This window comes from Delphinapterus leucas, chromosome 6, assembly GCF_059928025.1.
Source record: "Delphinapterus leucas isolate spDelLeu-1000000601 "Yukka" chromosome 6, BTC_Dleu_Yukka2, whole genome shotgun sequence".
Taxonomy (NCBI): Eukaryota; Metazoa; Chordata; class Mammalia; order Artiodactyla; family Monodontidae; genus Delphinapterus; species Delphinapterus leucas.
In genome coordinates, this window is record NC_143134.1 from 39,205,781 (window position 1) to 39,231,886 (window position 26,106).

At 45.6% G+C, this 26,106-nt stretch overlaps 1 protein-coding gene across 2 annotated transcripts; it reads left to right on the forward strand.

Moving 5' to 3' along the window:
- Positions 1–26,106, forward strand: FBP1 (fructose-bisphosphatase 1). Of its 2 annotated transcripts, XM_022558879.2 has the most exons (7): positions 7–284; positions 10,876–11,038; positions 13,243–13,335; positions 19,132–19,272; positions 22,227–22,364; positions 24,082–24,201; positions 25,778–26,106. In XM_022558879.2, the coding sequence occupies exons 1-7, from the start codon at positions 115–117 to the stop codon at positions 25,967–25,969; spliced, it is 1,017 nt and encodes a 338-aa protein (XP_022414587.2). In that variant the 5' UTR covers positions 7–114; the 3' UTR covers positions 25,970–26,106. The 2 variants fall into 2 exon arrangements, with proteins under 2 accessions (XP_022414589.2, XP_022414587.2); XM_022558881.3 differs by lacking the exon at positions 22,227–22,364 and having other exon boundaries at positions 1–284.

Below are 26,106 nucleotides of genomic sequence, written 5' to 3' on the forward strand. Positions count from 1 at the left end.
CACTCCGAGCGGTGCTGACCCTCCGTCGGTCTGCGCTCCAGCCGCGTCCTGCCGCGTCCCACCGCGTCCCGCGGCCTGCACCTGCCGCCCAGCGCTCAGCAGCCCGGCCACAGCATGACGGACCAGGCGGCCTTCGACACCAATATCGTCACCCTGACCCGCTTCGTCATGGAGGAGGGCAGGAAGGCCCGCGGCACGGGCGAGATGACCCAACTGCTCAATTCGCTCTGCACCGCGGTCAAAGCCATCTCCACCGCTGTGCGCAAGGCGGGCATCGCGCAGCTGTGAGTCAGGCCTCTGTACCCCCGGACCCCTCACCTTGGCCGCGTCCTCTTTCTCTGGCAGGGAATCTGCCGAGCAGTCCGATGTCTGATCCTCTGCCCCTGCTGTCAGTCTCTCTGTCTGACATCTGGGACTCTCTCTCCCTCTCCCTCCCTCCCTCCCTCTCTCTCTGCCCCTCTGTAGAAGCTCAAGCCGCACTCAAGCCTAGTTCCCCCTTCCATTAAGCTTCCCACCTGGGGGCCTGTCTCACAGTCCACAGCTGCATCCATCCCGCAGCCTGCTCCCCTGGGCTGAGCAGCCTGCCTTAGCACCCCTCTGGCTTCCTCCTGATGAAATTGGCTGGCCAGGTGGGCACCTGGCCTGACTGCCATACCCATCCTATCCTCAAACAGGCAAGTGCTGGCCCAGGTGCCTTCCTTTCCCTTTCTTTTCTTTGACCTCCTTCACTCCCTTTGGAATTGGGGTCCCAAGGCAGGTTTCTAATTCAGTATCTCCTTGACCCTAGACAAGTCCTGTTAGGAGCAGTGAGTGGAACCCCCACTGCGAGGAGGCCCTCTGTCCAGAGCTTTCAGGGGCGGCAGTGCTGGTGTGCACAGGGCGGCAGGAGGTCTGGAGTGGGGCTTGAGATGCTGTATTTCTAAGACGTTCTTCTGTGGTAGGTGGTGCTGAGACTGCTGGTCCGCAGATCACATTGTGTTTAGCAAAGCAATCATAGGACATGGGGATTCAGAGAGTACCTTCTTGTGTGGCTTGTTGTAAGTAACACAAGTGCCCTTTGATTTATTCTGGTGTGCACGAGCATTTTATGTTTAGACTGGTCCTCAGTATAGCTGAAGGGTGCCTGGGTTTTCAGATTGCCCATACTTCTTCCTAATACTTCCCACACTTAGGAACACCTTAAACATTGTGCACAGTGCTCTTAGCTGATCTGAAAAAGTATAACCCCTGTAACCTAGTTTCCTTTTCTGGTCAGCTCTTTGCCTTTGGTCCCACAGTATGGCTTGGTAGAGCTAACTCTTTTTTTTTTTTTTTTTAATTTTTATTTTATATTGGAGTATAGTTGATTAACAGTGTTGTAATAGTTTCAGGTGTACAGCAAAGTGAGTCAGTTATACATGTATCTATTCTTTTTCAAATTCTTTTCCCATTTAGGTTATTACAGAGTATTGAGCAGAGTTCTCTGTGCAGTAGGTCCTTGTTGGCTATCTATTTTAAATATAGCAGTGTGTACATGTCAATCCCAAACTCCCAACCTATCCGAGCTAACTGTTAAGGAAGGAGTGTATCATCACATTTATTTTCAGATGTCAAGCAGGGATGGCACTTGCTGGGAGACCGATTGGGACAGTACGTTAGGAAGGTGGTGATTCCATTACTATTTCACCTATGGTCCCTCTTAATACATTTCTAAGGAGGCTGTGCTTTAGGAAACACACTCAATTAAAATCTTACTTCAAATTTAATTTACAGTAAGTAAAAGTGTCCTAACAGCTTTATCTGCCTTTGAAAACCAGGGAGCTTCTTCAAAAAGAGTGCTTGTCATTTCTTGTATTATTTTAAAATGTGTCAGCACCTTTCACAACCCCAAAGAGACTCCGAAACACGAGATCTGCTCTGAGGTGCATCTTTCCCACCTTTTAAGTAATGTCAGATAGTGGGACCTTAGGTAGTGGGATTTTGATAGTGGGACCTGGACAAAGGGTGCTAATGTTGGCTATATAAATTATGTATATTTTTACACTAGGTACCTGTAAATACCAGGTTAAAAAATATTGTTGTTGCTATAATTATAAATTCCTTAATAAGTTGCACTCAACAAACATTCAAACCACTCAGAAGAACACAACGGGAAAAGTGAAACCCACCTCTACCCATTCCCTGGGGTATCCACTATTCATAATTTACTGGTTATTTTACTAGATACTTCTTTTTTTTATGTCTTTTTTTAAAAATTGGAGTATAGTTGATTTACAGTGTTGTGTTTTTGGGTATACAGCAAAGTGAGTCAGTTATACTAGATACTTCTTTATATTAATATAAATTTATACATGGATACATATTTCCATATGACTCTTTGTAAATAGCAAACAGAATGGAATCACACTTAATGTATTCTTCTGCAGTTTGCTTTCATTATTCAACAATATATATATCCAACATCCTTCAATGTTAGGGCATGTAAATCCACCTCCTCCTTTTTAATTGCTGCATTGTGTTCCACTGCATGGACATGTCATGAGCTATTTGACATCTCCCATATGTTTGGACATGCCACTGGTCTTTGACTATTTCAAACAGCATTGTACCTGTGAAATGGGTGTTGATGCATGGCCATGGGGGTGGCTGACAGAGGAGGACATTAAGTACTCCTGTGGGAAAATAAGTTTGACTGTCTCAGTATCACATGTAGTTGAGCAGGGGGCAATAAGACAAGATCTTAACCTAGGCCTCCAGATTACACTCATGACTTCGATATCCTGGATGAAAAGGCCAGCATGCCTGCAAATAACTTGTTAGTGCTGATGACTTGCCCTAGAAGGGCATCTAGCCAGAGGGACAAGATGATTGCAGATTGCAGGAGCCTTGCGGAAACAATTTATGGAGCTCAGCCATGACTCCTCATTAGGGACACATCAGGAGTTTAAACGTAGAGCCTGGAGAGCTCTCTCTCTCTCTCTCTCTCTCTCTCTGTCTCTTTAGTTCTAGAAGAGACTGAGAGATGAGAATGACACAGAGCTTATGCTGTAGGAAAAATAGTACAAGTATAGAATTATAAAACAATAGAGATCTGAAAGATACTTTCCTAGAGGTACCAAAAATATGATTTGGATGCACAGGACTGTGGAGTATCAACACAGGCATTTGCAATGGTCAGGAAAAGATGGTCATGGGCTTGATGGCTGGAGAGCATTTTAGGCTGGGCCATTGTGTGAGGAAATGTACAAAGTAGGAAGATGTTGCTGGAAAAGTTGCTCATTCAGTTTGACTGAAGCCTGGACTACTTCAAGTAATGTAGTGGTGGGGCATTTGCGGATGTTAAATTGTGGGTGCATTGGGGGAACATCAAATGGCAAGGGTGAATACTTTATATTTGGGGGGATAAGCAAAGGGGAGAGGTACAGATTTTGTTTTTTTCTTTTTTCTTTTTTTCTTTTTTTTGCTGTATGCAGGCCTCTCACTGTTGTGGCCTCTCCCATTGCGGAGCACAGGCTCCAGACGCGCAGGCTCAGCGGCCATGGCTCACGGGCCCAGGCGCTCCGCGGCATGTGGGATCTTCCCGGACTGGGGCACGAACCCGTGTCCCCTGCATCGGCAGGCGGACTCTCAACCACTGTGCCACCAGGGAAGCCCGGTACAGGTTTCTGAATGGGGTGGTGGAATGAATGGAGATTCATCTGGGGCAGTTATGGCTGGAAGTATAGAGTTAAAAGAGAGAAAGCTAGGACATGTGGAGCACCAACTGAAGAGGCTCCGGAGAGCTGAGGAAAGCAGCATTCAGAGCTAGGGGATTAGAGGGGAAGAGGGGGAGGACCTGGGAGAAGTCTGGGTGGGGATGGGGGAGAAGGACAGCAAGGGAGGTTCTCAAAGAATCCTGAGAGCAGGGCTGTGCTATTAAAAAACAAACAAAACCGAAAAAACAAAGAACCCCCCCAAAACCCAGAATTCCAAAGGAGGAGCTGAGTTTTAGAGGCTGGAGAAGGGTAAGAAGATGATGCTGACATTTTGGTGATGCGGCACTCGAGGTGTTAGAGGGCCATACAGCTGGGGATGTTGCCCAGGCTGCAGGTAGTTGCGACAGCCTGGAATTTGGGTGTGAAGAGCTGACTGAAGATTAGGCCGCTGGACTTTGGCACATTCACCCTCAGGCAAGAGGAAGAGGAGAAGAAAATTAGGACCCGGTTTAGCAGAACGGGAACATGCAAGGCTTTAAGAGCACTTTTTTTTTTTTTTTTTTTTGCGGTACGCGGGCCTCTCACTGTTGTGGCCTCTCCCGTTGCGGAGCACAGGCTCCGGACGCGCAGGCTCAGCGGCCATGGCTCACGGGCCCAGCCGCTCCGCGGCATGTGGGATCTTCCCGGACCGGGGCACGAACCCGTGTCCCCTGCATCGGCAGGTGGACTCTCAACCACTGCGCCACCAGGGAAGCCCTAAGAGCACATTTTGGAGAGAGGTGGAGCTGGGCTCAAATTCCTGCCTCTGCTATTTAACTTCTGTGAGGATTTAGGCAATTGACGTAACATCTCTGAGCCTCAGCTTCCCCACCTGTAAGATGGAGACAACTTTTTTTTTAATCCTCAAAGAGTTGTATGCGGAGGAACTGAGTTCATTCAGTTGATACTGTCATCATTGTTTTCCTAGGTTGAAGCTTTTTGTTTCTAGAAAACAGATAGCCTATATCCTGCTTTTCATTTCTTAGTAGTTGCCCATATGCGTTTCAACAGGGATATATTCCAGGCTAGAATATTATATATTAAGATGACTTTGCTCCCTCAGATTGGTTACCGGAAACTTCCCATCATGCTCACGTGACATCGGGAAAACTTTCTTATAAATATGAGGTCACTTCTGTTGTTTGGTGGAAGAAAATAATAAATAACTTCAGTTTTAATTTTGGAATTACAGGTCAGTTAACACATACTTGAGCTTATCTTCAAGTTTGCAGAGTTTACAATATTAAACTTCTGGAAATTTTATCATATGTATCTTATATTCTTGAATTATCATCTCCATGTTACCAAAAAGGAATTGTAACTTCCATTCCACACCAAAAGCAGAGCCAGCCACATACCATCCTATTTGCTTACCTGGGGCTGGCATGAACTCAAGCGAACCTTGGGACTTGTGGCCTTTGAAGCTGCTCTGGTTGACACCTCTTCTTCAATGTATAGTCGTCCCTAGGTATCCACCAGGGATCGGTTCCAGAACACCCAACAGGTACCAAAATCGCGAATGCTTAAGTCCTTTAGGCAAAATGGCTGAGTACAGTCCGCCCTGCGTGATCTCGGATTCAACTAACTTCCGGGGGGAAATTCGCAGATGCAGAGCCCAGGATACCGAGGGTGGCCTGTATTTCTCATCCGACCTTTGGATGTTCTGGGGTGGGTGAATGGTTGGTCATTTACTTCAGAATCAATCAGTAACAAGTCATGTTACCTTCAACTTCAGTGATAAGGATTAAATAATAATCTGCCTCCCTTTTTCTTCTAAAAATGAGCTCTTCCACTTGGCTCTCGTGCATGCTATCTAAAGGGTGGCCTGCTTTACACTGCCATGCTGACATCAGAAGGAAAAGGTCTAGTTAGTTAGCAAATCAAGGAAGTCATCGAAAGTTCTTCCCTAAGTGTGGCCCTGGCTCCGGTCCTTGCGTCTAGCGATCTGCTTCAGAAATGTTAAAGGAGCCTTTCCCCTGACCATCATTAATTACAGACTTATGGCTGTGAAATGGCTGTAGAAACTGTATGCAAATTTGAAAAACCATGCTAATATTTAGTCCAAATATCTAAGGATTTAAAAATACTGGCCAAATTAACCTAGCCTTCTAAAGAGTTTCCCATCATATGAATTAAAATGACTTAACAGTTGTTTCAAATTTTCAGTGAGGTTTTTATAGTAAGCATAAGAGGAGATATTACAATACTCGCCCTGTGTTGTGGCCAGAAAAAAAAACAAAACAAAAAGAAGAGATATTACAGACAGCAGCTTCTCAAATTGATTTTTCTCCCCAAACTCCAGAAAGAGAAATTTTGTGTCTCTGGGGGTTGAAAAACAAACAGTCACAGGGGCATAAACCACAGGATGCTGTGCTACCCTGAACAACTTGGGCTGCAGGGCCAACTAATATGAATAAAATTGAAGTGACATATCATAAGCATCTCAAATGAAATAATATTCCCAGGGAGACTTCAGTCAAATGTGAACTTTGACCACTTTCTTTTCTTGTCACTTAGTTACCTGTGACACTGTTCCGCATTGCCTGTCTTCCCAGAAGCTGCCTGAAAAACTGGTTTAGAAGTCATTTCCCCTCCCCTTCATCAACCAACCTGTACAACCAATCTGTGGGCTCCATTAAGAACAATGATGGCTGCCATTGTCCGCTATGAATCAGGTGCATCACGTGGGTTAGCCCTCACCCTTACAAAGCCTGGAAACAATCAGGGAGCTGAGACAACTTGATGGAAGTCATATAATCAGTAAGAGGAAAGGCAGAATTTGAACCCAGGTCCCTGGTGCTGTGTTCTTGTCAGGACCCACCTTGCTTCTCAGCATGGTTGTATTACTGCTGCGGGGAGTTAGGGATGGAAGAGAATGATACCATTTCTTGTTCACTACCTTGGTGCCAGTCTCTGTTCTAAGCCCTTTACCTATGTCAACTCATTTACTCCCCCTCTCTACATACTATGACATAGATACACTAAATTCCCATTTTACCAAAGATCAGAGAAGCTAAGAGATTTGCACAGGGTTGGTTAACATGTGACAGAGCTGGGATTTGAACCCCGGGGTCTAGAGTCCCAGCCCATGGAGGAAAGGGCCTGATGATGCTGCCTTTTCCCCACTGCTCCTGCACGTGCCCATCGGGTTATACAGTAAAGGCTCTTCTTCCATCCTTTGGGGCCTTTGATGGAATGATGGCTGATCAGAATGCAGAAGAGTATTGTTTCTAAGGGATTTTCTGAAAACTTAGGAAGAAAATAAACTATGTGCTCTTCGGCTAATTAGTTCCTTGAGGATTTTCTTAGGGCTTTTTTCTTCTGTCAAAGTTGTAGAAGCCTTTCCTGCTTCCGGCTTTTCATTGATCCATGGAATGTGTTCCCTTGGGGGTCTTGCTTCCCTTCTGGAGGCATCTTGGGAGAAGCCTGACTGAGCGTTTGCCTAGTCCTGCCTCATCATCCCTGGGCGGGATGACACAGGGCTGTGTGAGAAACTCCTCGTGTCATGGCTAACTTCCTGCGCTAAGGTGCAACGTACAGAATCTGAGGTGATTGGGTATAGACTCAGATATTGTCACTATTGACATGGCAAGCTGGGAATTCATTCCCCTGAATCCTGTTTCTACCTTAGAATCACTTTCCTGGGTCTTCTCGAAGACTTTCCTAACACAAGGTCTCACCAAGGGAAACCCTCCCAGAAGATGACCTAGAAGAGTTATAAAGTGCCTGAATTTTGAGTTTGAGGGTCCCAGAATCATCTATCTCCATGTTTTTTATGCTTCACAAGCAACTGGAGGATAGATGGGGAAAGGTCCTTCTGGTTAGAACAGAGGAGGGACCCTCCATGGGAGTAATGAGGAAGAAGGAGGGGTGACCACCCAACCAGGCAGGGAGGCGGAGCCATCCAGTGGTCTGCATAGTTTGGCCATGAAGATGGCCATTTCAGTTCTGGTGTGGTGAGTGTCCCCTACAGTGTTCATCCTGCAGCCGTTATATGGCCCCTTCCGACTCCCCGTGGACAGGTGGTGCCACCCTCTGTGACCCAAGGGCAGGATCCACCTCAGAACCCTGGAACAGCAGTGAGGAACCTGGCTGGTGGTCTTGGCTGGACAACCCAGCTGCCCTGACGCTGACTGTAACCTCTTGTAGCCCACCGCATGGGAAAAAGACTTTGAGGTTTAAAAAGTTACTTATATAGGGATTCCCTGGTGGCGCAGTGGTTGAGAGTCCGTCTGCCGATGCAGGGGACATGGGTTCGTGCCCCGGTCCGGGAAGATCCCACATGCTGCGGAGCGGCTGGGCCCGTGAGCCATGGCCGCTGAACCTGTGCGTCTGGAGCCTGTGCTCCGCAACGGGAGGGGCCGCAGCGGTGAGAGGCCCGCGTACAGCAAAAAAAAAAAAGTTACTTATATAAATGTGCACAGAGTAACTCTTCCCATTTGGAAATATGTGAAAAACAAATTCCCTGTTCCTTTGGATAAATTACTGACCCAGAGCTGTTCTTTGGAATCATTACTGGCTGGCTTATTTGGGCTCTTTTAAGGCTTTGTTATAGCTTCATTTTCGTTTGAAAAACATTCAAAGTATCCTTCAGCTGGAACTGCTCCTTTGCAGTGAGACCTTCCTTGACCATCTAAACCCCTTGCCCTGCCATCCCCCAGCATCTTGTTTCATTTTATTAGAGCACCCGTCACTATCCAACATGATCTTATTCGTTCAAAAGCACTTGCTTGTTTCTTGTTTGCCTCACTCACTAGAATATAAGCTCCATGAGGGCAGGGATCTCATCCATCTTGCCCAGCACTGTAACCCCAGCACTCAGCACAGTGGGGACAATAGATATTTGTGGAATAAATGATCACTCACACAGGCCTCTAGGAAGCTTTTGAGTAAGAGGAACTGAGGCCTGACTGTTCTTCACCTATCTCGCTGAGCCAGATACCCAGAACAAAGTGTAAAGTAGGCTTTTCCCATGCCTGCCTCAGTGCCTTGTCCAGCTGTCCCAGCCTCCCAGGCCTCCCTGGAACTGTCCCCATAGGCCGGTCCCTCTGGGGACTGTGCCAGTGGCTTCCTCCACACTCCAAGGTGCCGCTCCTATACTTATTCCTTCAGGCTTGGGTTTCCCTTCTCTTCAGCGGATGCTTTTCAGCAAGTATTACTAGAGGGCCTACTGTGTGCTGGAAGTTGGGACACAGTGGGGGAAAACATACCCTCTGTCCTCATCCTCATGGAAGTACAGATTAAACACCCATGCCAACACGAAGATGATGAAGCCTGGGGGATCTTGAGAGCCCCCTCCCCTCCCACAGTATTGCAGATCCCTAATGAGTGCTTCCTTTAGAGAGCAAACAAGGGACTTAACATGAGGCGTGAAGGGCTGTGCTAAACCCTTTGTGTATGTGTGATAAGTGTATAATCCTCCAACAGCCCCATGAAGCATCATTACCCTCCATGGTCGTGATTGAGAAGGAGGACTCGGAGAGAGCAGGGGACTTGCAGAGCTGAGGGCTGAGCCAGGTCTCTGCCACGAAGCCCATGTTCTTTTCCATCAGCGTTATTCACCCTCCTGAAGTTAGTAGTGACTTTAATGGTGGAAGTGTCGGTCTAGGAAGGAGAGCCAGTGGGTGCCAGCAGGGCCATTGAGGAAGATGCAGGCCATTGAGTTGTTGGCCCCTGCCAAGCCCTAGTTCCATCCAGAATTCGGCTGCCTTCTTTCTTCATCAGTGTCGGCCTCACAATTGAAATGAGAAAGAGACTATGTGGAAAGAGAAGGGAAAACCCAGCTGCAAGTCTGATAGATCCCTTCGTCTCCTACTCATGAAACAGGAGTGACATGATGAAAAGAAGTGGGAGGAGGGCTGGAGGGACAAGACGCTGTTTTCCAGGTGGGCCAGGTAACGATGCTGAAAGAGGCAACACTGGAGAATGGGCTTGATGCTAACTGGAGTTACCTCCTGGAGAGTCAGGCCAGGCGAACCGTTTGGGTTCAGAGTTTCTGGTGTTGGCTCAGTTTTGTCCAGCAAGAGACATGCAAGTTATGTTCAGAGAAAATGCATTTTCAGGAGTTGAGCAGTGAATGTCATGACAATCAGTCCCCGGGCAAGTGCCCCCAGCAATCTCAGCCAAGGGTGCCATGGTACCCCTTCTTTCCCATTCTCAGCTGTTTTGTGGTATCTTCAATGCTCCTACTCTTTCCCTTCCCACATCCAGTCTCTTATCTTGTTCAGTGCATCCTTCTTCTAAAACATTTCCCCTCCTTTCAGTGTTCTTACTCAACCCCAGGCTATGACAACCCTCCTCTTCCTTCATTCTAACAAACTAGGCTCCATTTTGGACCAGCCACTTGGATTCTGGAAGCTCCACAATTACTGACTTGCAGATACCTTGAAAATAAAGTAAGGACTCCAGACTTCCCAATCCCTTCAGCCCCTAGGACTCCTGCCAGAGGCAGTGAGGTGCCATTAGGAGAGGCCTGGCTTGGAAGTCAAAGTGAGCTTCTCACCTCTGCTCTGCTGCTCCAGTTTAGGGAAGCCCATTGGTGTCTTGGAGTGAGCATCCTCCTCTATAAAATGGGGTAGTGGGATCTGTCAATATTTCTTTTCTTTTAGGGTCTCATCAGCTATAAAACCATAGATCCCTTGGCTTAGTTTCCCTCTCAGGCTCCTTCCCATCCAGAAGGTTTCTTTGCTTGCTGTGTCTGTCAACTGATTCATTATGCATTAGCTCATGCATTTGGGAGTGAAAATTGGTTCTTGGGGCAGGTGAAAAAAAATCAGTCTTTTTGGGTGTGAAATATATGTACATACAGTGCATAAACAGATACACACTTTATCTGCAATATTAAAATTTCATGGGGGAGTGTGTTAGGGGAAAAAAACCTCCTTAGGGGCCATAATGAAAAAAAGCTTGAGAAACATCGATTTAACCACAAAGGTGTGCTGGGTACCATGATAGGCACTGGACAGGTGAACGACAATATCTCCTTCCCTCCAGGAGCCAATCCAGATGGATGACCACCTTTCTCATTCTATTTCTCCCAAACCATGTGTCTCCTTTCCTTTCTTCTAAATCTTACCAAATGCCCTCTTTGAGTGAGTTTATAGATGCATTGACATATTCTGGTGGTCATGGCTTATATTTTTGTATCTTTTCTTCCCTGTAGCTATGGAATTGCTGGCTCTACCAACGTGACGGGTGATCAAGTGAAGAAGCTGGATGTCCTCTCCAATGACCTGGTCATTAATGTGTTAAAGTCATCTTTTGCTACCTGTGTTCTTGTGTCGGAAGAAGATAAACACGCCATAATAGTAGAACCTGAGAAAAGGGTGGGTCTGCTACACTTTTGAGGATTTTAATGTAATCATTTTTCTTTCTGGCTTCATAAAGGCCTCCACTTGTTCAGCCAAGCTGGATTCCTAAGACACAGCCTAGATCCCTCCTGAACCATCAGTCATCATTTCACAGATTCCACTTCACTGCCATATCTCAAACTGTCCTCTCCTATCTACACTTCTACCACAGTCCATGCCGTTATCATCTCTCCTGCGTGCTCATACGTGGGAGAGACTCAAATATACTCATACTCATCTCCACTTCTAACTTTTTATTGTCATGTTCAAGGCTCTTCAAAGTCTGGCTCTGTTAACTACGTCCTTCCATCCACCCAATTCCCAACCTTCATAACCAACCTTCCTGCCAATCTAAGCTGTTCATATCAGTGATTCATGCATTGGAATCCTATTAATCTTGTTACCGAACTCAGGATGCTCAAGAATCCAATACTGAGAGACAAGTGTTGGGTAAAAGGAAAGATAGCCTTATTGAGGAAGCCAGCAATCCTGGGGAGAGGGTAGACTCATGTCCCAAAGAACCAACTCCCTGTTGCCGATCTGGGGGCAAGAGTTTTTAAAGGGCAGCTTCAGGGGCGTATAAGCAGAGGGAGGGGGCTACATGTAGAACAGCAGAGTTAGCTCTGATAATCCTCTTGAAATTGGCCATGTGGTGGTCTGATCAGTGTCATCTTGATTGTTTTTTTTAAGTACAGCTAATCTTCAACTCCAGGGTCAGTTTGTTCCCATCTCCTTGAGGCCAGTTCTTAAAAAGAACTGTGTAAGATGGAGGAGCTTTTGTCATTTCTAGTCTGGTCATCATGTAGTTAACTTCTTCCACCTGTGGGGGTTTCAGTATCTGCAAAACAGCTCAAAGGACATGGCTCAGAATATTACCTATAGCCCTTGAGGAGGAACTAAAGGTTCCTGAGTTTGTTTAATGACTCAACTAATATTATTTTGTCTTACTTGATTGTTTTTTCATTTTCTCACTTCTCTGGTTAAACTTATTCTTTGGCTAAAGTTTTTCTACAGACAAGAGGCAGGCAGAGGACATTGGGGTGGGGGGGGAATCTGTCTTAAGAAAGCCCTGTAGGGTCCTGCTCAGTTACGGTCTGATTGATTCTTGAGGGTAGAGAATGAATTATATTCTTCTCTGTATCCCAGCCTCTAGCACAGCATTGTAGGGGATCAACAAAAAAATTATTGTTGAAAAAGTGAATGAAAGAGTATATCCAGCTTTCACTGAACAACAAAAATCATGTAATAATAATAACAAAGAAAACCCCCATTTGAGGTGGGTTACTATCTTTCCCTGTTTGAGATGAACTGGGGACATGAAGGAGTAGGATGAGAAGAAAATCAATCAGAAGATGAATTTAAAGGGACTGCCTGATGTCCAGTCTGACCTTTATAAGAGGGATGGGGAGCCACATCTGATTAACTTGTTTTACATCATTCTTTTTTTTTTTTTTTTTTTTTTTTTCCGGTACGCGGGCCTCTCACTGTTGTAGCCTCTCCCGTTGCGGAGCAACAGGCTCTGGACGCGCAGGCTCAGCGGCCATGGCTCACGGGCCCAGCCGCTCCGCGGCATGTGGGATCCTCCCGGACCGGGGCACGAACCCGTGTCCCCTGCATCGGCAGGCGGACTCTCAACCACTGCGCCACCAGGGAAGCCCCTAATGATCTTTTGATATATATTTCTTGTTATTTTCACTCTGTATACCACCTCATACCTTCCCTGACAGAGTATAAATAAGACACATTTCTTGAATTTTCACCTGGATTCCCTCTTTTAACCCCTTAGTGTATACTCTTTATTTCGTTACAATGTGTTCTTTTTTTTGTTGTTTTTTTCTTTTTTGGCTGCATTGGGTCTTTGTTGCTGTGCGCAGGCTTTCTCTAGTTGCAGCGAGCAGTGGCTGCTCTTTGTTGCAGTGCACAGGCTTCTCATTGCAGTGGCTTTGCTTGTTGCGGAGCATGGGCTCTAGGTGCGCGGACTTCAGTAGTTGCAGCACACAGGCTCAGTAGTTGTGGCGCACAGGCTTAGTTGCTCCATGGCATGTGGGATCTTCCCGGACCGGGGATCAAACCCATGTCCCCTGCATTGGCAGGCGGATTCTTAACCACTGTGCCACAAGGGAAGTCCCAATGTGTTCATTTTAAGTGTAAAGTTGTGTCTTCTTTTTTTTTTTGCTCAGGGTAAATATGTGGTCTGTTTTGATCCTCTTGATGGATCTTCCAACATCGACTGCCTTGTATCCATTGGAACCATCTTTGGCATCTACAGAAAGGTAAAATGTAATGGATCAAGCTCCTGGTTTGGGACCAAAAGGAGAGTTAAGGTTGAACATCCAGTCCTGTTTCACTATTGGTGGCACAGCCAGAATGTACATCATGAAACCTTGTGAGGCTTGGAATAGGTTTATATGTCAAGTTCTGACTTTTTAAGTTCTGCCTTAACTGCATAGTGAAAATCTATTAGGTTGTTAAAAGAAAATGTAGTTAAAGGTGGGTGGGAAGAGAAAGATATTTCACTCTTTTAACTGTACCTTGCTTCCTTTTGTGACAGAAAATAAAATTAAAAACAAAAGAGACAGTGTAGGGTAGCTGCAATGATGTAGCTATGTGAACTGAGAATGGTGAGAGTGTGACAACAATCGAGAGTACTTATATCAAAATTGTCCTTTAAATCCTCTAAATCAGGGGTCTGCAAACTATGGTCTCCCTGGGCCAGATCCAGCTCATTGCCTGATTGTTATGGCCTGTGAGCAAAAAATAACTCTTTTGACTTTTTGAATGGCTAAAAAGAAAATCTAAAGAATAATATTTCATGACCTGTGACATTTATATGAAATTTAATTTTCACTGTCCATAAAGTTTTAATGCCATATGGTCAGCTCACTTGTTTACTATGTTGCCTCTGCCTGATTTTGCACTGCACAGGCAGGGTTAAGTGATTTTGATAAAGAAAGACTGTGTGACAGTAGAGCCTAGAATATTTACTATCTGTTGGTTTATGGAAAGAGTTTGCTGATTCTGCTATAAATTATAGAAAGCACACTGGTACAGTGAGGGGATCCAGGCTCCTGCCCTGGGTCTTTTCTACTTGGGTGACCTGAGCAGGTAACTACCTCAAAAGTCTCTCTTCCCTTCTCTTACTTTAAGTGTGTGTGTGTGTGTTTGGGGGTGGAGGGGAGCTGTTTGGTGGAAGTGCATTCAAATATATACAAGTGAAAATAGAATGAATAGCCACGGGCCCATCATAAAAAATGATGAAATCTAAAATATGTCATCTTGGCTTCAGCCTTCTTGTTTATTTTAGAAATAAAACCTCACAGATGCCTTTGAGGCTGAGCCCTTTCCTTCATCTTAATGGACGAGGTGGCTAGTTCAGCCAACCTCTGAGGTTCCTCCAACTTTCCTATTCTGGGATACAGAGGCCATAACTTAAGAAGCGAGACCGCAATTTGTGCTTTGTTTTTCAAAGTGGCTTGTTGTCTACTATTGCACATAATCTCCTTTCAAACATGGGAAGTAGGACCGCCATGGGACAGTTCTCTTTCCTCATTGAAATGTATCTTGTGTTTGTCTTGGCCGGGAGGCAGATCAGTGTGAGTAACTGGAGGTTCTAATACTCATACCAGAAAGACAAAGGCAAAGTAATTCATCTGTTTTCCAAGTCATACCATGAAACATCCCATTCTTGTTATAGACAAGGAGGCATGTAATTTTACCTGCAAGTTATCAGATCTATATAGTATAGCAAGAGAACTTTGCAGCAAAATTCTTCATGTAGAGGAAGACTTCTGGTAATGACTCAACCAGAGCTAAAGCAACACTAATGTTTGCCAGCCCCAGTTTCCACCTTAACCCCCCAAATAAAGACTCTTTTTAAGGAAAAAAAAACCTAGAAAACTGACACTGGCTATCAACTAAAAAAAAAAATCAAAACAGCCTGCAACAGCAACTCGAATTACAAATGCTAGAACAACTCAACAATGAGTCTCCACACTCTTCTCAATAGACCTGAAGTGACGCTCTTAAAACACCGAAAGAGGTGATGAGTGTCACATTCCCTTTAAGTCACTTCAGTTTTCAAAAGCCTTATTGATTGAGGATTTATGGGGCATAAATATTGACCGTCTGATGCTTTAACGGAGACCTTTCCTGCTTTCCGTAGAGCTGGATCTGGGCTGGAGTTCAGCTCCCTGGTGCACCCGCTCAGTGGCATAACATTAGTTGGTAACTGGAACTCGGAAACAGTCTTGCCCACATGGTGCCTGAAAATAGGCTCCAAAGGGATCTCTTAGGGCCTGTGGTCCAGTGTTTCTACGAAGTTCCTGCCACAGCACCTTCGGAAGGGTCACCCCACCTCTGGCTGGAGACATTCAGAAAAGGTAGAATTCTAGAGTGTTTGTCCAAATATTGGGTCAAAATCTGTCTCCCTGTTGCTCATATGGCCTTTTAGAGCATCAGAAAATAAGACTCTTTTACATGCTTGGAAATGGCTTTTCTGCCTTCCGCTCCCCTTCTTTTAAATCTTCTTTAAGTTGAATATCTTTCATGTGAGATGGTTTTTCGACCTCTCTAGTGTGGTCACCCTCTATTGGATACCATTCTAATTTTCAACACCCTTTAAAAATATCCAGTCCCCACGACTAAAAGCAGAGTTTCAAAAGTGCTCTAGAAGCTTCAGAATCCAATTCACTTCCCTTAACTGGGCACAGGGAGATGTAATAGCCATATGGAGTGTGGTTTCCTGACATTGATGCTTACTAGCTCTGTGGGACCTTGGGCAAGGTAACCTCTTGTTTCCGTATCCATAAAGGGGAGATACTGAAAATTAAGCATAACGGCAATGAAAATAGTGCCTGGCACATAAAAAGTGCTCTATAAATGGTAGCTATTAATATTACATGTCTTGTTTTTTGTGTTAAGATTCAACAGAGAGTATCACAAATCAAACTAGCTTGAGGAAGGAAAGGAGGGAGGGAGGGAGGACAGAAAGGAGGGAGGAAAGGAAAGGAAAATTATTGGTTCATGTTAACTAGAAAGTCCAGTGGGTAGTACAGCTGCATTCAAGGACTCAGATGACATAAACGGGACACACTTCCCCTCCGTCTCTATTGCTCCCTCCTCTCTGGTGGCAAAATGGCTCCCAGTAGGTCTGGGTCCACATCCAATCCTTTCAGCAAGTCAAACAGAAGATGCAAACCTCTTTTCCAACAATTCCAACAAGAATATCATCTCATTGGCCCTGATTGTCTTGGCTTAGGTCATGTGTCCATCTCTCAACCAATCACTATGGCCTGAGGCATGCAGTGATCTGATTGGCCAGACCAGGGTCATGTGCTCACTCCTGGAGCTGAGGGCCAGGGGGGTAGTATTTTGAGGAAGGTTAAGGTGCATTTATCAGCAGAAGGGTGATGGGTGCTGGCCAGGCAAAATCAATGGATGTTCACTGCAGATTATAAATGCCTTGAGAGCAGGGACCTTCTCTTATATATTTTTTTGTCTGCTAGGCAGCCTGGTACAATAGTAGGTGAACAATATTGGCTGAGTTACTGGAGACTCTGCCATGTGCCCTATGAGACCTTCTAGGGAGGGTTTGGCTGCCGCGCTGAGGGAAGACCATCTGATGATATGACAGCGCCACCCCACTTCTGCCTGACTTTCTCCTCCACCACCCCAAGTCTCCAGAATCCATGGTGTCTTTCGTACTCTATATGGAGTGACGTGGATTAAAACAGAGCAACACCTACAGCAGGTGGTGGCCTGGGATAAGTAAAGGTAGGGTCCAGACGCTTTTTAATTTTGTCAAGTGCTTTATGCACATTGGTCCATGAGCATCCACATGAGACTGTAATGGATTCCCTTGGAACAAAGGCATTCATTGCTGAGGGTTTGGAGGAGGGAATTCATGCATTAGAAGGGGGGCCGGGGTAGAAAAGTATTCCTCCAAATTAAGGACTAGATGGAATTATTTTGTCTTTCTTTTGAGTATATGGATCATAGATAATGTTACCATTTCTTATTCCATGCAAGGAAGTTGAAGGCTGAGATTATTTGGTGACAGTGTTTCAGGGAAAGGCTGTTCATCCTTGTGCTGCAGACAGACGTGGGTGGTTCTGGATGAGGTGAATCTCTGGGGGACTTTTCTTGGTGGAGAACTGACTACTCCAAGCCTAGGGGCTTCCAGTCAACTTACTTATTTACATGTTGTCTTTGTCTTATTTTGTGCTGCACTTTCGGGTTAAGTAGTTATGACAGAGGAAGCAGTTAGAGCCTGACTGTTTTCCTCCCACTATGTCACTGGCTTTGAAGGAAGCTGGTTCCTTTTTTAAGGTTGTACACTGGCAAAATTTGGAGTTTGAGAAACAACTCAAATTTTTGATACTGTGTTTAGCCTGTGTTTAACTGCACTGCACTACCCTGTGAATACAAACCAAACTAAATTAAATAATTTGACCCAACACAACCAGCCAAGCAAGCAACCAACCACCTAGATGAAAACTGTTAAACACAAAGATTGGAGACAAGGGGAAAAAAAGGGAGAAATGGCTTTTGTGACATTTCCTTTTACATGAGTAGTTCTTAAGCTTCAGTGCAAGAGTCAGCTATGGTGCATGGTAAAATACAGATTCCCAGGGCCCACCTTAGAAAGTCTGACTTAGTAAGTCAAGGCTGCAGCCCCAGAATTGCATTTTAAATAAGCATCTCAAGTGAGTCTGATGTACATGGTCTCTGGACCACACTTTCAAAAGTTATAGGAAGAAATGACCAGGAATGTATTTCTTTTTTAAAATATTTATTTATTTAGGCTGCACTGGGTCTTCGTTGTGACACGTGAGATCTTTAGCTGTGGCATGCGGACTATTAATTGCAGCATGCGGAACTCTTAGTTGTGGCATGCGGAACTCTTAGTTACGGCATGCATGAGGGATCTAGTTCCCTGACCAGGGGTCTAACCCAGACCTCCTGCATTGGGAGCATGGAGTCTTACCCACTGGACCACCAGGGAAGTCCCATACCAGGAATGTTTTTGCTGAGATGACCTCCATCTCTGGTATCATGATATAGATAGATGCCCTTACTTATTCTCAGCCCCTGGAATCTGTGGTTGGGGAGAGAATAAATGAAATTGGCGGAAGCTGCCCATTTTCGCTTCTGTTTAAATTCAAGTAGAGAATATTCAAGCTGAAAGATGTGTTTGAGGCTGTTTTGAGAACCATAGAAGCCGATTGTCAAGTGTTGAGAAGGTAATTATCAGTTCGTAATCACTGGTTAGGAGCCATGCCCTTAAGTTTTTCCTTTCCTTAGTATTAGGGAACAAACAGTCACACGGCCCAGTGGGCTGTGTTTTTAATAAAAAACAAAGAAAAGATTAGAGTACGTGTCACGTTCTAAATGTAAGTATTGTTTTATTAAATGTTTGTAGCTGTGTATGCGGGTGCATGTGTGTTGGTACTGGTTTGTAATGCAAAATGTATTTTTTTTTTACTGTGGGTCATGGTCAAAAGAAGGGAAAGCATTTGCCCTACACTGTAACAACTCTGGAGAGAGATTCTCGGTTGCCGTATTTCTGAGACTTTCTTTGGTGTGTGAGTATGGACCACAGTGCTCACTGGAGTATGTGCTGCAACTGGCAGGAGCTCATGAAATTGATTTCCTTACCAGGCTTGAAGCCCTGCAGCCCAGTTTTAATTTGTTTAAATAAAGATAGAGTAGTCAGGGGAAAGACATTGATGACTGTAATAAGATTAAATTAGTAGGAGCTGGCAAGGAGGCATGCTCTTTTTTTGAGAGTGATAATGGAGAGATGAGGGAATATCAAATTAGTAAAATTGGAGGAGGACCCTGATTGGAAAGAAGGATCCAGATGCACGAAATTTGGGGTTTGGTGGGAAGGCCGCTGTGGTAATATAATCAGGATATTACTGATGTGAGGAGGAAGGGCTCTCTGGGAAGATGCCCTATTTCATTACGAGAGCACCTTGATAATGCATCTTGCTAATGGATGAACTGCAAAAAAGAACCACAAAACAGAACACAACAAAAAACGTGTTGTGTTTTCTTTCTTGTCCTAGATTTCAACTGATGACCCTTCTGAGAAGGATGCACTGCAGCCCGGCCGGAACCTGGTGGCTGCTGGCTATGCACTCTATGGCAGTGCCACCATGTTGGTCCTGGCCATGGCGAATGGAGTCAACTGCTTCATGCTGGACCCGGTGAGAGACCCCAGGGGAAGCTGGGTGCTTCGCTGGTGGTTGTGAGTGAGTGTTTATTGTGTGTGTGTGTGGCGGCGGGGGAGAGGCAGTACCTAGAGGTGGAAGATGAGGCCCATGAAGGGGCAGAGATGATGGGTTGGGGAAGAGGGGAAGGGAGATGGAGGGACCACCATGAGAAGATTATCGAGGTGAGAAATGGTGTCTGTCCAGAGCATAAGGAGTCTTTCTTCCACGATGAATTCTTTAGAGTGGACGTGACTCAGCTGACTCAGATGCCCACTGGGCAGAGCAGGCCACACAGATGAGTGGAGTGTGCTGGGAAAGGATGGTCAGGGTGGTGGCAGGGCAGTGGCGGGACACTGGGGAACTGGGGAGGTCTGTCAGTTGTTACTCCTTGGGAATAGCGGCTCAGTCTTGCCAAGGCTTCCAATGTTTCAAGAAACACTGGATTTTTAGAAAATGTAATGTTTCTGGCTGTGTAAAACACTGTGCTAGCCAATTAAAACACGTTTGTGGACCAGATGGGGCCCGTAGATGGTCTGTTTGCCACCCACGCTATCCATTACTAGCTTATTTTCCTGAGGTGAATGGGTGTCCCGGCTGAAGCAGTGGCCCACCTCATTTCTTCAAAATTAGCTCCGAAATTCATTTGATGTACCCGTGCACGCAAACCTTCAGTGAACCCTTGTGGTTTTGAAAGGCTTTGACGAACTCAAGGAAGTGAAAATAAAGAAGGAAATGAAGATAATTCCTTAGTCTGTCCAACTTATAGAGAAAAACACCCTCGGGAGTTCCCTGGTGGTCCAGTGGTTAGGACTCAGCGCTTTCACTGCTGGGGCCCAGGTTCAGTCCCTGACAAGACTAAGATCCCACAAGCCACGTGGTTCGGCCAGAAAACAAAAAATGAAACAAATTCCTCATGGAGAGGAGCCCAAGGTGCCATGAAAAATATTCATTAACAATTTTTAATTTGTGGATAATTTCTTCCACATGTGTATTAATTGGACTTCTTTATTCTGTTAGATGACAGTTCTGACAGAGCAGATGAATTGAGCAAAGAAGTCTCTTTACATATTTGGCATAACTAAACCCACCATTGAAATGGACTCCATAGAATCATCTTCCGTAGGTCGGCACATTCATTGTTCATTTGGTCCAGTGTCCCAAGGGAAAAAGAATTGAGGTTATAAATACCTTTCAGTTTTAGAAATGTCCTCAGATGACATTAATGAAACTATTTATTTGGTGCTTTTTGCTGACAAACCGAACACCAGGTACGGTCAGCTGCTAGAATCCTGGGAGGGGCCGGCTGCTGGTGGTGGGGCCTCGAGGTTTGTGGGTGGCGGGTGGGATAAATCGGAATGTAGGCTGCCTCTGTCTCCCGCACGCTTGCACAACTGGACTTTGCCTCCTTGGAAGCACCCGAGCTTAATAAATCAACAAGGGTAGGGAAACAGCACAAGTTTAAGCCTCCAAAGGAGGTGATTTCAGGGTAAAGTAGTGGCAGAACCCGAGCGAAGTTCACTCTGAGCCCAGGGTACAGTTTCCGAAATCACTGATGTTTTGGGTTTATCCTCTCAGCAGGCGTTTACCGCTTCCCCAGACATTCTTCTGGTAACTTCTCTGTTACCTTCCAGTTGATGGATGTGTAGAAAACATGAAACCTCTTCTTATTTCCAGATTGCAGACCTTGTGTCGGGGAGTAAGTTTCTGTGTGTTTGATAGTCTTTTGTCCACCTCACACTTAATGGCCACTCAGTGTTTGGAGGCTGCGCTACCCCCTGCTGGCTGACCTCCCAGATCTGATGAATGCCTGCAGGGTGGGGGTCAACTTAGTGCTTTCTTTTCATTTTGGCTGACAGTTTCCGCTAAGAAGACCACAACAGCTTTATTTGCATTTCTAGCAGGCTTTAATGTTTGAAAAGCTTTTCAGTCTCTTTCTCCCGTACAAGAGACTAACCTCCTTCACAGCTAGGATGTTCTGGCCAGGTACCAGGGCGGGGTGCCCGCAAAGCATGGCTTCATGAGCACCTGTTGTGTGATGGCTTCATTTTCCAGACTTTTACCAAAAAAACCATAAAAGAAAAAAAGAAAAGAATCACTCACAATGACACCTTTCAGTGACCACTGTTAATTCTAGTCTCTTTTCTCCCCCTACCCTCCTCTCTCCCTCCCCCACTTCCTCTCTACTTCCAACATGCTCCATATTGACAGGAACCAAGCTTTGCTATGGGAATAAGTGGCTGGGGAGAGATGTGTCCAAGGTGGGACCTCTCTTCTTAACTCTGTCTCCATGGAGCAACCTCCCTCCCCAGATGGGCGGAGCCTCAATCACTCTCTTAGCAGGGACGCACGTAGGAGCCCCAAACAGTCCTCAGTCCAGAGCTATAGGAGTTATGTGACACCTTACTCCAAAGCTCGAATCTCCTTTGAAGAACCTAAGCCTTAAAGGCATCAGCTTAGCACTGGGACTTTGTGGGAGGCTGAGTTCTGAGAAGCACTCTGTAGATCAGTGAGCAAAGGCACCGGAAGCTATATATGCTGTGAATCGAAACTCACGGTGCTCGGGGAAAGTGACATCAAGATAGAAACGAACAAATGGAAAGCTAAGAGCAGCCATGAACACTTTGCTGTAAGTCAGCTGCCCATCTCTCCTGATATCCTACCTCCTGTCTGCACCAATTTTTTTTTTTTTTCCAAAGGCATGGGTGTCCTAGGCCAAGGAGAAACTCCCTTGCTGGTAATCATTTCACAATGTTACAAATATTGAATCATTATGTTGTACACCTGAGAGTAACATAATGCTATGTCAATTATACGTCAGTTGAAAACGCAGAAAGATAAAAACCAAGCTCTTTGTGCTGAAGGACACACGTGACCTCAGGCCTCACGCCACCCCCTCCCACAGGCCTGAAGGAGATGTCACGGCTCCACCTTTCCTTCCTGTTTCACAGGCCATTGGAGAGTTCATTTTGGTGGACAGGGATGTGAAGATCAAAAAGAAAGGGAGCATCTACAGCCTCAATGAGGGCTACACCAAGGACTTCGACCCTGCTGTCGCGGAGTATGTCCAGAGGAAGAAGTTCCCCCCAGTAAATGAGGGCTGCGGGGCCGGGGTTGGGGGAGGGCCCCTGAGTTATGTGTTGATTCATGATCTACCCTGGAGAGAAAGGCGGCAGGGACAGAAGCGGGTGGATTCCACTGTGCTGGGGACTGGAACCTCTGCCCTGAGATAGCAACCCCTTTGCCACTTTCTCTTGGCAGAAGAAAATCAGGACTGTAAAGTCCGTCAGATGAATGAAATCATGGCAATAAAACATGCTTCACTGCTGGGGTCCCTGATCCCAGTTGGTACGAAACGTGGTTCTTGCACCCCAGGCCCCAGCCCTGTGGCACCTGAAGGATTTCTATCAGTCATCTCTAGACTGAGAGCATCCATCACGGCATCTCTCTAAAGAGGTTACAAATCACTGAACACGATGAGAAGAAACGGCTGTTTGTAGAGATGGTTCTATGTAGGAATATCCAATCGTGTCCTACTCTTGTTACTGAAAGCTCGGCCTCTCTGTACACACCGGTGCCGAATCAAACCTCGGAGACAGTTTTGGGTGAAGTAGAAAAGGATAGCTTTATTGCTTTGCCAGTCAAAGGGGGACACACTGGGCTCCTGCCCTCGAAAACACTGTGTCCCAGGGACTTCCCTGGTTGTCCAGCGGGTAAGACTCTGCGCTTCCAATGCAGGGGGCCCGGGTTCAATCCCTGGTCAGGGAACTAGATCCCGCATGCCACAGTGAAGATCCCGCATGTCGCAACTAAGACCCGGCGCAGCTAGAATAAATAAATACATAAATAAATATTTTTTAAAAAGTTTTATAGAAAAAAGAAAGAAAAAAAAGAAAGAAAACTATATGTCCCACCCTGGGAGGATTTGATGAGGGTTATATAACAGTGGTTCGAGGCTGGGGTCTCTGACAAGATTAGGGTGTGAGCAGGGCCTGCCCGCCTTAATCTCGTCTCAGGTGGTTTCCTAATCTTGACAAGCTTCTCTGGTCCCTTTAATCTTGCCTCAGGTGGTTTCTTGGCCGGTCCTCCCTTGATTAGCAACTGTTTAAATCTGCCCTTTGGAACTCAGGGAAGGTCATGGAGGCTGGAGTCTTGCCTATAAGAAATGGGGGACAAAAGGGCCTCCATGCCTGGGAGCCCCACCGGGCCTCACTCATTTTCACTTTTGCTTAATGCCATTGAAGGCTGCTGTGTTCTGAGGAAGAAGCCCAGATGTTGTTAGTTTGGCATTCAGGGCCCTCCAAGCTGGCCCCAGGCTCTCTCTCCAGCCTTATTATCTCTCCTTCCACCTTTCCCTAGAGATCCCTTCCTGCCCCCAGCTGCACCAGCCTCCTCCCAGGGCCCAAGGCAGACTGCGTGTGCTTCTCTAGTTGCCCCACCTTTGGCTGGGCAGTTCCTGCTCCTGCAGAGATGAAAACCCCACGCTTGCCCCCTCTCCTTAGCTCTGCAAAATCTTTCTTCTCCTTCGGGGTCCTGCTAAATGCCTGCCCCACCCCGGAGCCTGAATCCACCACACCCTCCTTAGGGCCTCCTCAGGTAATTTGAGTTATTGTAAGATGTAAGAGGCTGTCTCCATTATTCCATTTTCTGCTGCTTGGGGACAGAATTTTCATCGCATTTCCTAGCACAGCCCCAAACACACACCTTGATGGTGCTCTGTTTGACTGTTGAATCAAATAAGCATAGAGGACATGAAGAGAGCTCTCTCTTCTGTAACCCTAACTATTGCTGGTCTTAACCTTGTAGGACAACTCAGCCCCCTACGGTGCCAGGTACGTGGGCTCCATGGTGGCTGATGTTCACCGCACCCTGGTCTACGGAGGGATCTTTTTGTACCCAGCTAACAAGAAAAGCCCCAATGGAAAGGTAAATAAAATCCCCTGAAGAGTGGTTGAGAAGCAGTGGATTTCATTTGCAGCCTGGGAGATTTGACTGAGGAAGAAAGGTCATGGTAGATGTTATGCTCTGCCGTAGGGTGCCAAGGATGTCCGTGGCATATTCTTTTCTAGATTAAAGGCTGTCCTGGTTAAAGCCAGGCGATATCAGCTAAAAATGATCTCTTGAGAGCCCTTTCATTGCTAAAGATAAGTAATGATGCTATGGTCAGAGGGTACTAAAAGTGCTTTCTGCTTCCACTGGATACACATGGTTTGGCTTGGGCAAAATGAATGCCATTCATAAAATGAAATGAAACAGTCCAGCCTCATTACCAAGGCAGCAAATCACATATGCATCCCAAACAGAGGTCTTCTTTGATTGTTTTCAAAAGGCATAAAATTGAAATGACTAGTGAGCTGACATTTGCTGCTTAGAAAATGCTACCTTTCTAGGGAAGGGAAGCATCTCTGGGGACACCTAGAGCTTTCAGGTAAGCTGTAACTGATGCATTGGTCTCATGCCCACAACCTTCTTACAAGCCATGGGGTGGGCTGTGCTTGCTTATGCTGGAGAAGGGACACCCACTTTTCTTCGACACAGAGGAACAGTGTGTTTCCTTCTCAAGTATTGTCCCTTTGTTTTTCCCAAAGGACAGACAGGTTTTTCTTATTTTATTTTATTTTTAATGTGAGAGAAGGAATAGGAATAATCCCCATAGTTAGAAATGGATGTATTTCAGATGCGCTCAGATCTCTGTTTATGGCATGTGGCGTCCAGTTCACTGAAAACATTAAAACATTCACTCTTACCATAGCCACCTACCTCGGGCATCCCAACCTATGTGATTAGCCTGCTTTATAGCACTTTTCTCTAATGCCTCAAAAAATTGTTCCTTAACACAAATATTGAAGCTCCTCCTTTTTCTCTTTTTTCAGTTTTGCAAATCTGACCCTGACACCTGTATGGAAATAGAGTCAGGAAACACCTGCAAAAAGCTGTCTACTCAGTAGGCAGACTGCATGAAAATGCATACAATAAAAAAGTTAATATTTAAAAGTAAATTCCAAGATGTATAACATACTAAATCCCAACCCTCAAGCCTTAGGAGAATTGTAAAAGGAATGTGTACAGAGTTGCAAACAATATTATACTGTTTGGAGGAGCCAGTCTGCTTTCCAGATGTCTGCAGCCAGACACTACCATGGACTTTTAAATGCTTATAGAATAGGCAAAGATCCATCCAAAACACACACAGAATCACTCATTAGGTCCAGTTTCCGTGCTATAAAGAGAAGGGAAACATCGGTTCTGCCAAAATGTCATTCGGTCCTGAGCCCAGGTGGTCTGCCTCACATCTGCATCAGGCGATCTATTGCTGGCTCTTGATGGATGGCTTAATTTAACCAAATGGTTAAATTAACCATCCGGTCTTAGATGCAACCTTGAGATGGAAAGTAAGGGAAAGTATCAGTTAATTTGATCAGCTCTGCGCTATTTTGCTATGAAGCAGATCTCTTTTCTGTGTAATCTATTCTGTTCTGAGAATGCTGCTCTTGTTTTCCAGTTGAGACTACTGTATGAATGTAACCCCATGGCCTATGTCATGGAGAAGGCAGGAGGATTGGCTACCACTGGGAAGGAAGCTGTGTTGGACATTGTTCCCACTGACATCCACCAGAGGGCGCCAATCATCCTGGGGTCTCCTGAAGACGTGACGGAGTTCCTGGAGCTATATAAGAAGCACGCTGCCAAATGAAGAGCTGGCCTTGCCCACACCAAACAGAATTGCCTTTTATCTGGACCTTTGATCTCACAGGGTGCTACCCGATTCTGACTGTGCATCAGATATTCCTAGACATAGAAATAAAAAGTATGGATATTTTCACCATCAAA